This window comes from Engraulis encrasicolus, chromosome 5, assembly GCF_034702125.1.
Source record: "Engraulis encrasicolus isolate BLACKSEA-1 chromosome 5, IST_EnEncr_1.0, whole genome shotgun sequence".
NCBI lineage: Eukaryota > Metazoa > Chordata > Actinopteri > Clupeiformes > Engraulidae > Engraulis > Engraulis encrasicolus.
In genome coordinates, this window is record NC_085861.1 from 17,924,335 (window position 1) to 17,938,136 (window position 13,802).

The 13,802-nt window shown below is 44.6% G+C and overlaps 2 protein-coding genes across 3 annotated transcripts in view; one reads left to right on the plus strand and one right to left on the minus strand.

Annotated features, from left to right (window-relative positions):
• Positions 1–1,695, plus strand: part of mfap5 (microfibril associated protein 5) — a 4,387-nt gene extending 2,692 nt beyond the window's left edge. For both annotated transcript variants that reach the window (XM_063198024.1, XM_063198025.1), the window contains exons 5-7: positions 1–36; positions 677–750; positions 1,071–1,695. The exon at positions 1–36 is cut by the window's left edge and continues 52 nt beyond it. In XM_063198024.1, the coding sequence (XP_063054094.1) occupies positions 1–36; positions 677–750; positions 1,071–1,174 (214 nt within the window). In that variant the 3' untranslated portion in view covers positions 1,175–1,695. The remainder of the gene's footprint in view (positions 37–676; positions 751–1,070) is intronic.
• A 3,397-nt stretch (positions 1,696–5,092) lies between these two features.
• On the minus strand, positions 5,093–9,977 carry aicda (activation-induced cytidine deaminase). Its single transcript, XM_063198026.1, has 5 exons — positions 9,958–9,977; positions 8,925–9,090; positions 7,577–7,856; positions 6,839–6,954; positions 5,093–5,167 (listed from the first exon to the last, which is right to left on the minus strand). The coding sequence occupies exons 1-5, from the start codon at positions 9,975–9,977 to the stop codon at positions 5,117–5,119; spliced, it is 633 nt and encodes a 210-aa protein (XP_063054096.1). The 3' UTR covers positions 5,093–5,116.
• Between the last annotated feature and the right edge of the window lie 3,825 nt (positions 9,978–13,802).

The following is a 13,802-nucleotide window of genomic DNA, read 5'->3' on the forward strand; positions in this document are numbered from 1 at the left end:
TATCAAGAGATGCATCCACTCCCTCTGCCTGTACAGGTACTGACTATAGACCAAGACGGACTACTGACTAAGACTGCAGACAGGGCTGAGCTGGGACCAAAAACTGACCCAGACTTTTTGCCGTGGCGTAACTCCCTAATGTACGCCGTTCCACCAGCGGAACGCTGTAATAGACATTGAAAAGTGAACTACTACTACACTAGTATAACATAACACAAGGCCTTTAGCAATGCACTCCAACTTGGTCATAGCCATTCTGGTATCAGCAAATTTATGATGCGGTGTCTTAGAGGGTTAACCACCCCCCCACCACCACCACCACCACACACACACACATATACATACATTTCATACTATATCCAGTTTGGCTCAGTCCACTATCTACATTGAAGATGGACAGATGGGCTGCCCCCTCTAAACTGTGAGCCACAAACAAACAAACAAGACAACAGTATGGGCCCCTGGTATGGGGAGTGGACTGTAGGCCCAAGAGGAAAATGCCCTGTATGGCGAGCCCTGACTGCAGTGCAGAGCCTGTGCAGTGCAGAGCCTGTGCAGTGCACCACACGCAGCCGATGCATACAGTAGATATCAGCTTTTTTGTGTTCACTGGAGCTTCCCAGCCGTGTCGGTCGGCCTCATGAGCTCATTGTGTCTCTGTGTTCATTCCTGTCAGCCTCCCTCGGGTCTACGTGATCAACAAGGAGATCTGTGTGCGCACCGTCTGCCAACAGGATGAACTGCTCAAGGGTGAGAGAGACGAGAGAGCGAGAGAGAGAGAGAGAGAGAGAGAGAGAGAGAGAGAGAGAGAGAGAGAGAGAGAGAGAGAGAGAGCGAGCGAGCGAGCGAGAGAGAGAGAGAGAGAGAGAGAGAGAGAGAGAGAGAGAGAGAGACAGAGAGACAGAGAGAGAGAGAGTGCCTCTCTGTTGGGCCTCTGAAAATAGAGCAAGAGCAACAGATGACTGAACATCAGTAACACTTTCACTCCTTTTTCCATCCCTCTCTCTCTCTCTCTCTCTCTCTCTCTCTCCCTCTTTTTTCACTGTTGCTCTACCTTCCCTTTCTTTCAGCTGAGCTTTGCAGGGAGAAATCTGGCTGGCCCAAGCGACTCTCGAGGTCAACCAAAAAACGCTGTCGTCGTGGAAACCCCAAAACCTGGGCAAACAAGGCCTGATCGGGGAAGAGAGGTGGCAACCTGGGTAGCCAGAGACCCAGAGGTGGAGAGATGGAGGGAGGGAGGGAGGGAGGGAGGGAGAGGGAGGGAGAGAGGGATGGGGTGAATAACAAATCACAAAACCTGGGGCTTAGTCACTGTTACTGTTTCCTTGACAGCAACGTAAACCAACAACAAATCTAAGCGGTGCCACTCAACCACTTTGCGAGTATTAATCTCCTTTTGTTTTTGTTTTGTTTATTTTTCAAATAATAATCACATTCAATTATGTGCCAAATAAGTACACCTGTGAGGAATCACTTCTCTATTTAGACATTGTTGTCTTGTTCACACTGACAACAGCAGTGCACTTTGTTTATCATATTGAATGTTAAAGTGTCTCACTGTTGATTGTGCATTCTTACAAACTTGTACATGTAAAGTATAGTTTTTGTGATAAACCTTTTTTATATTTTTAATGTATGTATACTTTTTCAGACACCAAACTTAAATACAAAGATCAAGTAGGTGAATAAAAGGAAATAAATCAAATGTTTTTTGTTCTCAATTCTTTTAATTTCTTCTCATACATATTTTTGCAGTCATAAACATTTCTGAAATTTCCCAGTGTTCACATATACTGTATGTCAATAATGTAAATAGATCCCAATAAAGGTACCCCAAGGAGCGTTCCACCTTGGATATCATAGACTTAAATTGTGCAATTTTAGTCACAACCACTCTCTGGAATTGCATATTCATAATAAACATTTGACATTGAAAGTTAACTAATATAGTACTACAGGACTATGGCAGTGCACAGGGCCTTTAGTAATACATTACGACTTAGTAACAGCTAATTCATAATGCCATGTCTTAAGGGGTTAAGCAGTTAACTGTTGGACAGAAATGAAATCAAGACAGGCCTTTGTGAGATTTGCAAAGGTCAGAACGTGTGTGTGTGTGTGTGGAAAATGTAGCCTATATATATATTGCTCTGGTCAGTGTTGCGCATTACTGTGTGCCAAATATGTACAGGAGCGAGAATATCCCTTTCCAGGGGCACAATGAACACTTCTGTCATGGCGCACAGAGTGAAAAGACTAAAATATTTACTAAGATGATACAGACACTGCTCTCCTTCATATGAGAGGGAACAACACACAAACAAGGACACCCCATAGCCTACTCATCGCTGCACAGCCCTCCAGGGGCCTACTGAGAGATGATACTTACGGTCAGGACAGTGAGTAAAGACTGCCTTTTTCTTGCATGAAAACAAGCTGCCTTTTGTGCTCCAGGGGTCGAATTTTAATCATGGATCTGTGTTTTTGTTTGCCGCAATCGAGCTTTGGAGAAACCCACCATGAACATTTCACCTCTGCTAATAATGCTATTTTGAGATACCCCAACCTCTGTACACACTTCTGTAGCCACAGAACCTCACAACATCGCTGATTCTTCCCGTCCACACAGCTATCAACAGCACGCACGCGCGCACACACATACACACACACGCAAACACACACACACGCACACGCACACGCACACGCGCACACGCACACGCACACGCACGCAAGCACATGCACAAACACGCACGCACGCACACACACACACACACACACACACACACACACACACACACACACACACACACACACATGCACACACGCGGACGCAGTCACAAACACACACACACAGGCCCCCTACCCAATACATACAATGTAATGGGGACCCAATTCTGGGCCTCTTATCTCCCTGGGCCCGGGACAATATATCCCTTCCCCCCAACCCCCTAAGACACCCCCCCCTGTCGACGGCCCTGTTTACACACATACACACAGACAGACAGCAAGAGAGACAGACACACAGAGAGACAGACAGACAGACAGAGCTGTAATTGGATCAGTGAGATCCTGAGGCCTGGCAGGGTTTCACTTCTCTGTCTATATTTACAGTGAGCTCCAGTACATATGGAACTTTATGGCTGATATATCAATATAAAGTCCACCCATGTGCACAGTCAAACTTTTAGTAGCCCCTATAAAAAATGGTGTGCAAAGCATGCGGCGTGCACTCTGTTGCAATAAAGACCATGACCTTTAGAGGGCGTACTACACTACACCTTGAGATATGCACAGACATGACCGTGGTTTCACCCAGAAGTGAGGAACAATGAAGAACTGTCTGAGAATCTTAACATGTACCTAAAAACACAGTTGGCTACCTAGGCTACCTGTGTTACTTGGCCAAAATATGCGTCATTTCAGTAGTGCACAAGGTTTTGCGGGTTCAGTGAAACTTCCACACAATAACACAAGAACCCCTCCCAGACATGCATGGAACCAATTTGAAGATGTCAGTCAGACGCTTCTCCGAATGGAGCACACAATCTGATCCAGAGGAAAAGAAGCATTTTCTTCTGTTTCCCATCACATATTTCTGGGAAAGAAAGCCCTATGAGGAGGACAGCGGGTGACAGCGGAATTAAGAGGAGGAAGAACAGGGTTATAGGCATACAATGTCAACAAACAAAAAAGAATGTATTGCAACCAGGGCCCTAAATTAACTTTTTTTTTCCATCACCAGCCAAAATCGCTAAAACTTAATCATACTAGCCAAATGCACACTCGCTGATGGGTGAAAATGGCTACTAAGCTGTCTTTTCCTACCAGCCAAACTGAATTTTCACCATCATTTGGCTGCTTGGCGGGTGTTCATTTAGAGCCCTGATTGCAACCACAGCAGTTTTTAAATGCTATACCTGTTCCATTAGTCAAATATGTTTTTTATAATGAGCATTATACAAATGAGGTGAGTAATACCATGGATACCAGGAACTTTTCAAACACATTCATGGTCGCTAGTTGACCTCTCAGCGCTCATCGTGTTGTTGGCCTAATGAAGAGCATCCAATTTTAAACCAGTTCCTGGCAAAGGACACATATGTAATGCCACAAAGTTTGTCATGCAGCTAGTGAGTGAGCACACATGACAAGAGGCCTAACTCTCTGTGATTCACCCTTCCTGCTGTCTCTCCATCACCATTTTCTATTACAGTATGTTCTGTTTTTTGCTGTGGGTCTCCCATTCAATAACAATGGGCCCCATGTTCAAGACGTCATCAATAAATACTAATGATGTGGTGAGGCGATGATTTACAACGCACGAACACATTCACTCTCCAGTCACGGTCCTCTCATAAACAGGACTATATTTTGCAGCCAATCACAATGGACAATGTATTAATGACAGGGCAATGACTGATGAAAACAATCTGCAATCCACAGGGGTCAATCTTCCTATTTAATCATTTTTACTAGAGTGGTTTACAAGAGTTTCTCAAAAGTGACAAGTAATATGTTTGTGATAAAAATAAGTCAGACCTTATCAAAGGTCATGATCTAACACAAAATCACGCGCATGGCAACAACACGTTATCATCTGTGTCAACTTTATTAGAGATCATCAGGCTACCTGTTTCACATTCTGATTCAATTCCCACTTTCAGCCAAGTCATTCATCTAAATAAAGTATCAGATGTGTTAACCTTCACACGAGTTGAATTAATTTACGATGTTGACTCTCATGACGCCAGTGTAGTTTCAGTATTTATTTATTGTATATAGTGAATACAAAATCTCTTGTTTGTCAAGGTTTGTGTAAAGCATCAATTATCTAGTAATAACCAGGAATGCCCAGGCAAAATGCCTTTAATGCTACAGTAGGCCTACATGATTAGAAAAAAGTAAAGTCTCAGGATTCCTGTTATCAACCTTAGCACCAGTACAGTAAAATGTGGAGTGTTAATTCAACACTTAGAGAGTACTCTGGGACCAAATCCACCCTAGAAGATCAGATCATATTGATAAATCAACTCTCTAAATGATGGATTAATGCTGCTAAAATGACAGAGTAGCACCAATATCAGTGTCACATAATCCATGTGGCAGAGGAGGAGTGTCACAGTCCGATCAGTGTAAATGCATCCTTCAAGTCTTCAGTCTCAGTGGGCTGGAAGGCAAAGATGTCAGTGTTAATGCTATACAACATGGTCTCAGTTTACTATTGGGAGGGAAAGTGGAAAACAGCGATCCTAGCGGTTACGTTCCAAACACCAGGGCGACCCTATTGAAACTCCCATAGACGAGTTTTTAAAAAAAATTCCACAAAGATATGACTAGGAACTATAACACCAGACACATTTTTCAGCGTACACAATATGATGAACTACCACCTGTGAAAATCTTAAGTCATTTTTTGCCCTTTTAAGAAAAATAGAAATTGTGCCAATCTGGTCGGAAACGGACTACAGCTCCCAGCATGCTGTGCTTCGCGCCTCGTTGACAACACAGAGAAACAATTGAACGCGAATGAACGCAAGTTCTTCGCATATCTTCACATTCTTGTAATCCTGTGAGTTCCACATTGTCTTCTTATTAAACATATATACACGCGATCATTTTGGTTTGGTTTTAACTTCTCTAGTAGATATGATGGCTTCTGTGGTGACGAGTAACCACCTCTCTGGCTCATGTTTGGCTATGCTAATTTGGCTATGCTAATTACATGGAGTAAACACGTCACACATGCCAGTCAGTGTAGTTCTGTATTAGCTTTTTCAAGAATATTAAAATCAGTTCAGATCAGTGAAAAACCGAACATTTTACCACCTGATTCGATAAAACGGGCCAACATGCCTATAATATGACTGCCACTACTTCTACTTCGTCGGCAGGGCCGAGATGTAATTTTTCAAAGAAAAAACCCATTCATTTGTTGCAGGGGTTTGGAACGTTGCCAGCAGGGGGCGATGAGATTACTTTCCCTCCCAATTTCGCGTTTTAAGTTTGCAGTCACCAGAATGGCAATGGCTGAGTTGTAATGTATTACCAAAAGACTCTTTGTAATAGCGTATAGTACTATGTTAGTTAAGTCTTCACATGGTCCCTGTTATAAGTTTGCTGTTTTACCAGAGTGGCATTGACCGAATTGTAATGTAGGCCTATAGGCCTTCTGAAAAGTAAAAGTAGGAGTAAGTCTTTTCCATGACTATTACTTGAATTCCACTGGCAGAACGCTGCACATAAGGGCAGTCGTGGGTAAGCGGTTAAGGCTTCAGACTTGTAGCTCGAAAGGTTGCCGGTTCGACTCTTGCCCTGCTAGGTTGGTGGGGGGAGTAATTAACCAGTGCTCTCCCCCAGCAGTTGCGCATGACTCAGGTAACCTGATCATGGTATACCGTCCCGCCGCACTGCTCCCTTGGGACGCCATTGGGTGCTGCCCCCTTGCACGGGTGAGGCATAAATACAATTTTGTTGTGTGCAGTGTGCAATGAACACTTGTGTGCAGTGAAGTGCAGTGTCACAATGACAATGGGAGTAGTGCTTTCAGCAAGACAGCAATAGGAAGACAAAAGTGTGAATAGTGTTACCTTAACCAATCAGTAACAGACTTCGCTGGTGAGTTCTTGCTGGTTGGCTAAACAGTGAGCGAACCGAGCTAGCAGACTATGTGCGTAGCAAAAATCTTTGGGTGGAAGTACATAGGATGGCGTCACCAGCTAGCTGCAGCTTGATACAGAGACCAAACACTGAAACTTTTTTACTGTATACTCATTACTATTTCCTATGAACATTTTTTTTGTCTGGAATGTGATGTCCTAAAAAAAAAAGTGTCAAATACCAGGAGGATGCGGTCGAGCAGTTTGGACAGCCTCACAGAGTTCTGTTGGAGTCCATCCCAGGCCTTAAATCCAGTCGTCCGGCGAGCTACAAATGTCTGCCAACAGTAGAAATAATCTAAAGAGACAGGGACATTGAGAGAAGTAGTGTATGTTTCTTAATGTGAGAAGAAATGTATTTAAAGGTATTTGGAAGAAAGGTAGGAATGTTTCACTTGTCCAGTTCTGTTAAGATGAGCTCCTTTTTTGAAATGAGACACCTGTAGGCTTTTAGCATAACCCTAACCAAACCAAAACCCTAACTCTAACCTTTACCCTAATCCTCAACCCACTAATACTGTAACACTTAATCGGCATACTGCCTTTGTAGCTCAGCTCGATGGGTAGGCCCTATGCAGGGTTTTACCGGTCCAGGAGCAGTGATCTTATATGGCCCCCCAACCAATACATACAATGTAATGAGTATCCAATTCTATTCCCCTGTGCCCGGGACGGCAGACCCCTTTGCCCCCCTTGCCGGCCCCCCTGATCCTATGGGTAGGTCATATCAACACCCCACGCCACCCCTCACACATGAAGCTTACTCTATGTAGAGAGAATATACTGAGAGCAATGGCACCGCATTCCAGACTACATTCACCACATTTGAGGAGACGTGTAACCTTGACCACTTGAGTTTCACCCTGGGGGATAATAAAGTTCACCTTGACCTTGACCTTGACCTTGTCGTCCTACTGTACCTTTGTAGGCCATGATGGACATCTTGACCCCCGCCCTCGTGAGGAGGCGGAGGCCCTCCCTCTCCCTGCTGTCCTCGTGGTCACAGAAGTACAGCCGCGCCATGAAGAGGCGAAGGCGCAAGTTGGGCATCCGGGACAGGAAGCTGGCCAAGCGGCGAGCGCAGTCGGAGCACGGCGACCAGGAGCAGAACCAGGTGATGGAGTAGCACAGCCTCACCCCACCAGGACCGGAGTCCCACAGGCCCGGGCACAACGCACCTAGGTGCCTCAGGAACAGAAGCTGAAATGAAGGGTTGGTTAGGTGGGTAGTAGATGGTAGCTGATCCTGAAGGAAACTAATCCCTTCTTTTATATGCTCATTGTCATCAAAACACTAATGGCCAAGTCGTCGTCCCTTAACGCACGCCATTCCACCAGTGGAACACTGTAATAGTCAATGAAAAAATGTAACTACCATAGTACGACACCAAAGTGCCTTTAGTAATACATTACAACTTGGTCATTGCCATTCTGGTAACAGCTGATTTGTAACAGGGGCAGTGTGTTGGGTTAATCAGACTCTTGGTAATGTCATAATGTTGTGGTGATGTAGGCCCATACACTTACAGGCTACAGCAGTGGTCTCCATTTTTTTTCCCAAAGGGCCAAATTATGTTGCTGTAATGAGACTGAGGGCCGTATGGCCACAGATAGCATACATATCTGTTTTATCATTTGTTCCAACCACATACAAACACACACACACACACACATACTGCTGCTGGTGTATTTAATAAACCTATTTTAATTATTTATTTTCTTCAAATGCTACTATTACTATGTCAGAACGCTATAAAGGACTTTTAGAAAAATCACAACAAAATACCTCCTCTTAATGTATGTTCTCTACAAGTCTTCTGTTGTCCAGTCTTGCACTTTAAATGTCTGTATGAGCAATGTCTATGTCCATACTGTCTTATGTCCATGTATGAGTACTGTCTATGTCTATACTGTCTATGTCCTTACCTAGATTAGTCTATGACTGCATGGGAGAGCAAGAAACACAATTTCAAATTCTTTGTATGACCAGTGCATGTAAAGAAATTGACAATAAAACTTGACTTGACTTGACTCATGGCGGGCCAAAAGTTTTCCATGCCCAGGCCAGATCTGGCCCGCGGGCCGCCATTTGGGGACCACTGTGCTACAGGATGGACAATGAAGATCAATGATAAATGTAGACAAAAGGAATAAAACAGAATTGTCAGGCACATCTCTGACCAAGGCAGAAATCCACACCATTCAAACATTTCTACCCTGTATTGATTTTTTGTGGGCGCACTGTTAGAGGCGCAGCACCCTCACTCACCTCCACATGACACCCCGAGCGGTTGCGCATGTGCCCGAAATCAAAGGAGAGTGAGTCTGGTCCGATCCTTCTCTTCACCACAAAGCAAAGATAAGTCTCACATCGACCGCGCGCCCACCGCAGGTTTTTGTATTGGTAGATGAACTTCTTCTGGGCCAGCAGCACGCTAATAACGAATGGCAGGGAGGGCATTTAGTCCAAGTGCTTTGTGTCCCCTTAAACATCTGATTTACATTTTGCATATTCACAGAAAAGACAGCTGTACCTTCATTTACATCATTTTTCTAATTGATAAAGAGTTTTAAGCATGAATTCTACAATCTTACTACATTGACCATGCTTGTGTACAGTCATAGTTATTTATTGTACTACTTATTGTGTTCCGTGCATGAGACACAGCACACTAAAAACAAGAGTCACTTGGAGAAAGTACAGTAGGTACGCTGTACACACATAGAAATACTCATAACTTGGTTCCCTTGGTGCCCTATACGAGTCATTTATCACTGCATCACAGAGCCAGCTTTAAAAAACAGAGCACACAACACATTCAGTGCATAGTAACATGCTGTTACTAACACTGTCTAGACAGACAATGGCACAAGTAACTACTCAGTTCCAGAAAAAAAGGACCCAGTTTAAAACGGCATCATCGTACCATGGAACTGTGCTTGAACTTCTCTCCTCTCCTCTACTCTCATGCTGCCCCACCATTAGTCATTCAGACAGATTATAATGAGTAACCATTAGACTACTCACACATGGACTCAAATACTCCACCTCACTCTCAGTTTCAGTTTATAGGGTTTTAGCGAAACCAGAGAAAGTCATTGCAAATGTCATCGGTGCTGTTGACTATGCATAATAGCACCGGATACCAACTTCTCCAGGTCCTAATAGGTTACTCTTAATTGCTGTCCACAGCAATATGAGCCATAACATGTCACATCATATTTTATAACACAGTAACACTCTTCTAATTTAAATACTCAAAACAAACAACAACAGCTGCGTTATATTTAGAAAACCTCACCTGTCTAACTTGCTATTCATTTCGAAAGATGAAACCCAGCGCATTCAGGCATGCAAGTGAAGTGTGTGAAGGGGGGCTGAACATAACTGACATACGTATAGAACCGTAATACATGGTCAAATACAGTAACTGGGATTCTGGTTGGGTAGAGACATTTTTCAAATAAAGAGGGGTGGGGAAACACACATGTCTTGACAACAGTATCTATCTGTCAAAACTGCCTGGTGTATAAACAGCTGATCATTTTTGGCTTTCACATCTACTGTGTAGTTAATTGAAGAAATAAGGTATAATAAGGTTAAACTCCAAATACATGTACAATACAATATAAAGACTTTATTTAAAAGGGAAAAAAACAAACCTATAAATTGCTCAATTTGCAAATTCAGCATTACGGTACGTGACGCTATAGTTCAATTCCAAGTTTACACAATAGACCTTCGGAGTGTCCAGGAATTGCTCCCATGGGTGTTTGACGTGAGCGGCCTGGGTATCCCTGTTATTTACAAACGCACGTCAGCAAACACTGCCAGCCGCGTAACTATGGCAATGACACAATTTTCCGGACCTCCTGCGCTCACTCAGTCAAGGAACCTACCACTTTGGCTTTCCCTGATGATTAAGACACACACTGAAAAAAAACCTCCCACAAAACACACTGACTGCGCTTTAACTCCTTTCCTTTTGTTCCCCTCCAGGGCTGGACTGGGGGAGAAATAGGGCCCGGGCACTTTTGGCTTAAAGGGGCCCCTCATAATTAGCGGCGCAGAACTGACTCACCGGTGGGCCCCGCACCCTCGTGGGCCCCTATTTTCAGAAAAGTAAGAAAAAATAAAATATCTGGGTGCAGGGCCCACCGGGAAATACCCACTGTGCCAGATGGCCAGTCCATCCCTGTTTCCCTCCCTCCACCCTCATCCTTTCCACTCGTTTATTTCCCCACAAAAAAGGGGGGCCTGAAAATGTGGGTTAAAAACTGTGGGGGGTCCCAAATAAGCAACAGGATCTGACACCTACACTACAGTAACATACCGTACCCAGGCCATTATGGAAACCAGGGGTTTCCCCCCCCCCGAAATATAGCGTGAGGTGCCCCAGCTGAGGACCCTTGAAGGGGCCCCCGCTATACCCCGTCAGGGATGAGCTCGCCACCACCACTACCGCCACTACGTCCAGTGTAGAGGCATCACTGACTCATAGCCAGCATCGGAGATTCTGTTGCAGAGAGCACTGTGATGTTTTTCCCACCCACTAGCCATATACACTCTCACTCACTCACACACACACATACAAATACCACTAAAGACAGACAGACACACACAGACATAAACACACAGATATACACACACACACACACACACACACACACACACACACACACACACACACACACACACACACACACACACACACACACACACACACACACACACACACACACACACATACGCACGCTCCCTTACGCACTGGGGCTCCGTAGTCAGCTGTCTGCTTCCAGTGTGACTCTACCTCACCCTCTCATGCACTCTGTGGTTGGGGAAATCACCGTTTCCCAGAGAGGTTTTCTCTCTTTTTTTTTTCACCCTTGACCACAGCGGCATGTGATGTGTCTGTAGTGCGTCTTCAATCTGATTTAACACATCTGGAAGGGATCCGTCAGCTCCTATGATTTACCTTCCGACTGCAAGTGGACTTCACGCAGCTCCCTAACTCCTATCCCACAGTCTGGCCAGCTCTGCTCTACGCGTACGTGTGCCCCTGTCTGTGTGATGGTTGATACTCTTAGCTGGTGATGGGGGGGAGATAATACGAAACATTTTAAGAAAAAAAAAGGTTAGGGTGGACAAGTCGGTTGGCCGGCGTCGTCTCCAAAATGTTCGCATCCCAACCGTACTGCCAACTGGCCCCTGTCCATCTGGCTGGGCTTTGATCCTTGAACTCGACGCCAGGCAGGGTGTGTTGTGTTGTGTTTATTTGATCGTGTGATGGGCCCCGTGTGTGTGTGTTGTGGGAATTGTGGGAGGACTTAGCCACACACTGTTGTGGTTTTCAGTTTCACCACAGATGACCTGAGACTCACATCACTTTCGCTGCAAAAATTGCACACAAAGGAGCAGACAAATCACAGAGTCTGGATGGCCAGAGGACCCGCCGCCAAATGGCACCGCCAAACTCCTCCAGAAACAAGAAGAGAGAGGAGCTCAGACAGGAAACGTCAAGTCATGTTTTCCGAACCAACCATAACCCCCCGAACACACACACACAGAAACACACACAGACACAGAAACACACAGAAATACACAGACGCATGCAACATACAGACACATGCGCGCACGCACACGCGCACGCACGCACGCACACACACACTGCAGACACAGACACACAGAGATACACATACAGTACACTCAGACATAGGCACAGACACACACTTAGACAGACACACACACACACACACAGACAGTCACACACACACACACACACACACACACACACACACACACACACACACACACACACACACACACACACACACACAGAGCTAGGCAAGGCCTGGCACATTTCTCTCTGGTGTGCTGCTGTCTCTCCATCCTACCCGGACATGCACATGCACAGAGAGCCAGACAAATCCACCACGTGCAGACACACACACACGACCACATTCAAAACCATCATGCACACTTTTCCAGGGCCACGATCTCGCATCTGTTTCCTGAGGGCAAGAATAGCCTCAGTGCTGTGCTGCTGGGGAGGCCCTTGTGCAGGTGTTCAACAGCGTGGTAGTGCAGAAACAAAGTCATATCCAACTTCTGCTAATGTAGGAAAAATGGGTGTCAGTATGCAAACGCACTTCATAACGGACATTAAGAGCCGCCAGACTGTTCGGATTGTCTTAACTAATAGTTGAGACAATCCAAACAGTCTGTGTTTTGATGTCCATTTTGAAGTGCATTGTAATTTACAATGTACGCAATTTATACGTACATAGCCTCATGAGCGTTGTGAGCCTTATTTATTCTTTGTTTTTTTATTTTTTCCTCTCTATTACCTGTGTTATATGTGTCTTGAAATGCCCATGTGGGCATTATGTGTATTTATGTAAGCTACTTGACACCTGAATTTCCCCTCGGGATCAATAAAGTTACTCTACTCTACTCTACTCATAATGTGTTAGTAGACGTTGACAAATCTTTACTAGCACACTACCAGGACATTGGGAAACTAGATAAACCTGGGTACTGGCAGAAAATATTCTTTGCCTGGCAAGTCTAGGGTATTACGGCATTACAGGTAGTCTGTAAGAAAGTACGACTTGATCATCGTCATTCGGTTAACAACAAACTTACAACACAGGTTTTAATGTCGTAACGCATTTAACTAACAAATGGTGTATCCTCTTAAAGGGATCCAAGTGTGATTAAAAGTATTGAAAATAATTGGTGTACGTAACACTCTTCACTTCGGTGACATTTGAAGCATAATTCTAAGGCCCGCTGTCTACCGCAACGGTATACTGTGAGGTATGCGCACATGTACTGTATGGGTGTCACCTTCAAACCACAAACAAACACTAGTTTACTGTAAACACATTCTTGCATTGGAGGCGCAATAACTTAAGACACATTTTTAGCCACAGACCTGTAAACAGAGCAAGCGTGCTGCTACAGCACACATAACCACACGCACACAAACACACAGCTTGACAGATATTATTCAGCTACACTACATCCTCATTACTCTGCACCCACACACAAACTGTCAATTCGGTGCATGAAAAAACAACCCAGGGCGCTGAGAGTTGTGCACATGTACATGTTTGTTTGTAGCACACACCTACACACACTTAC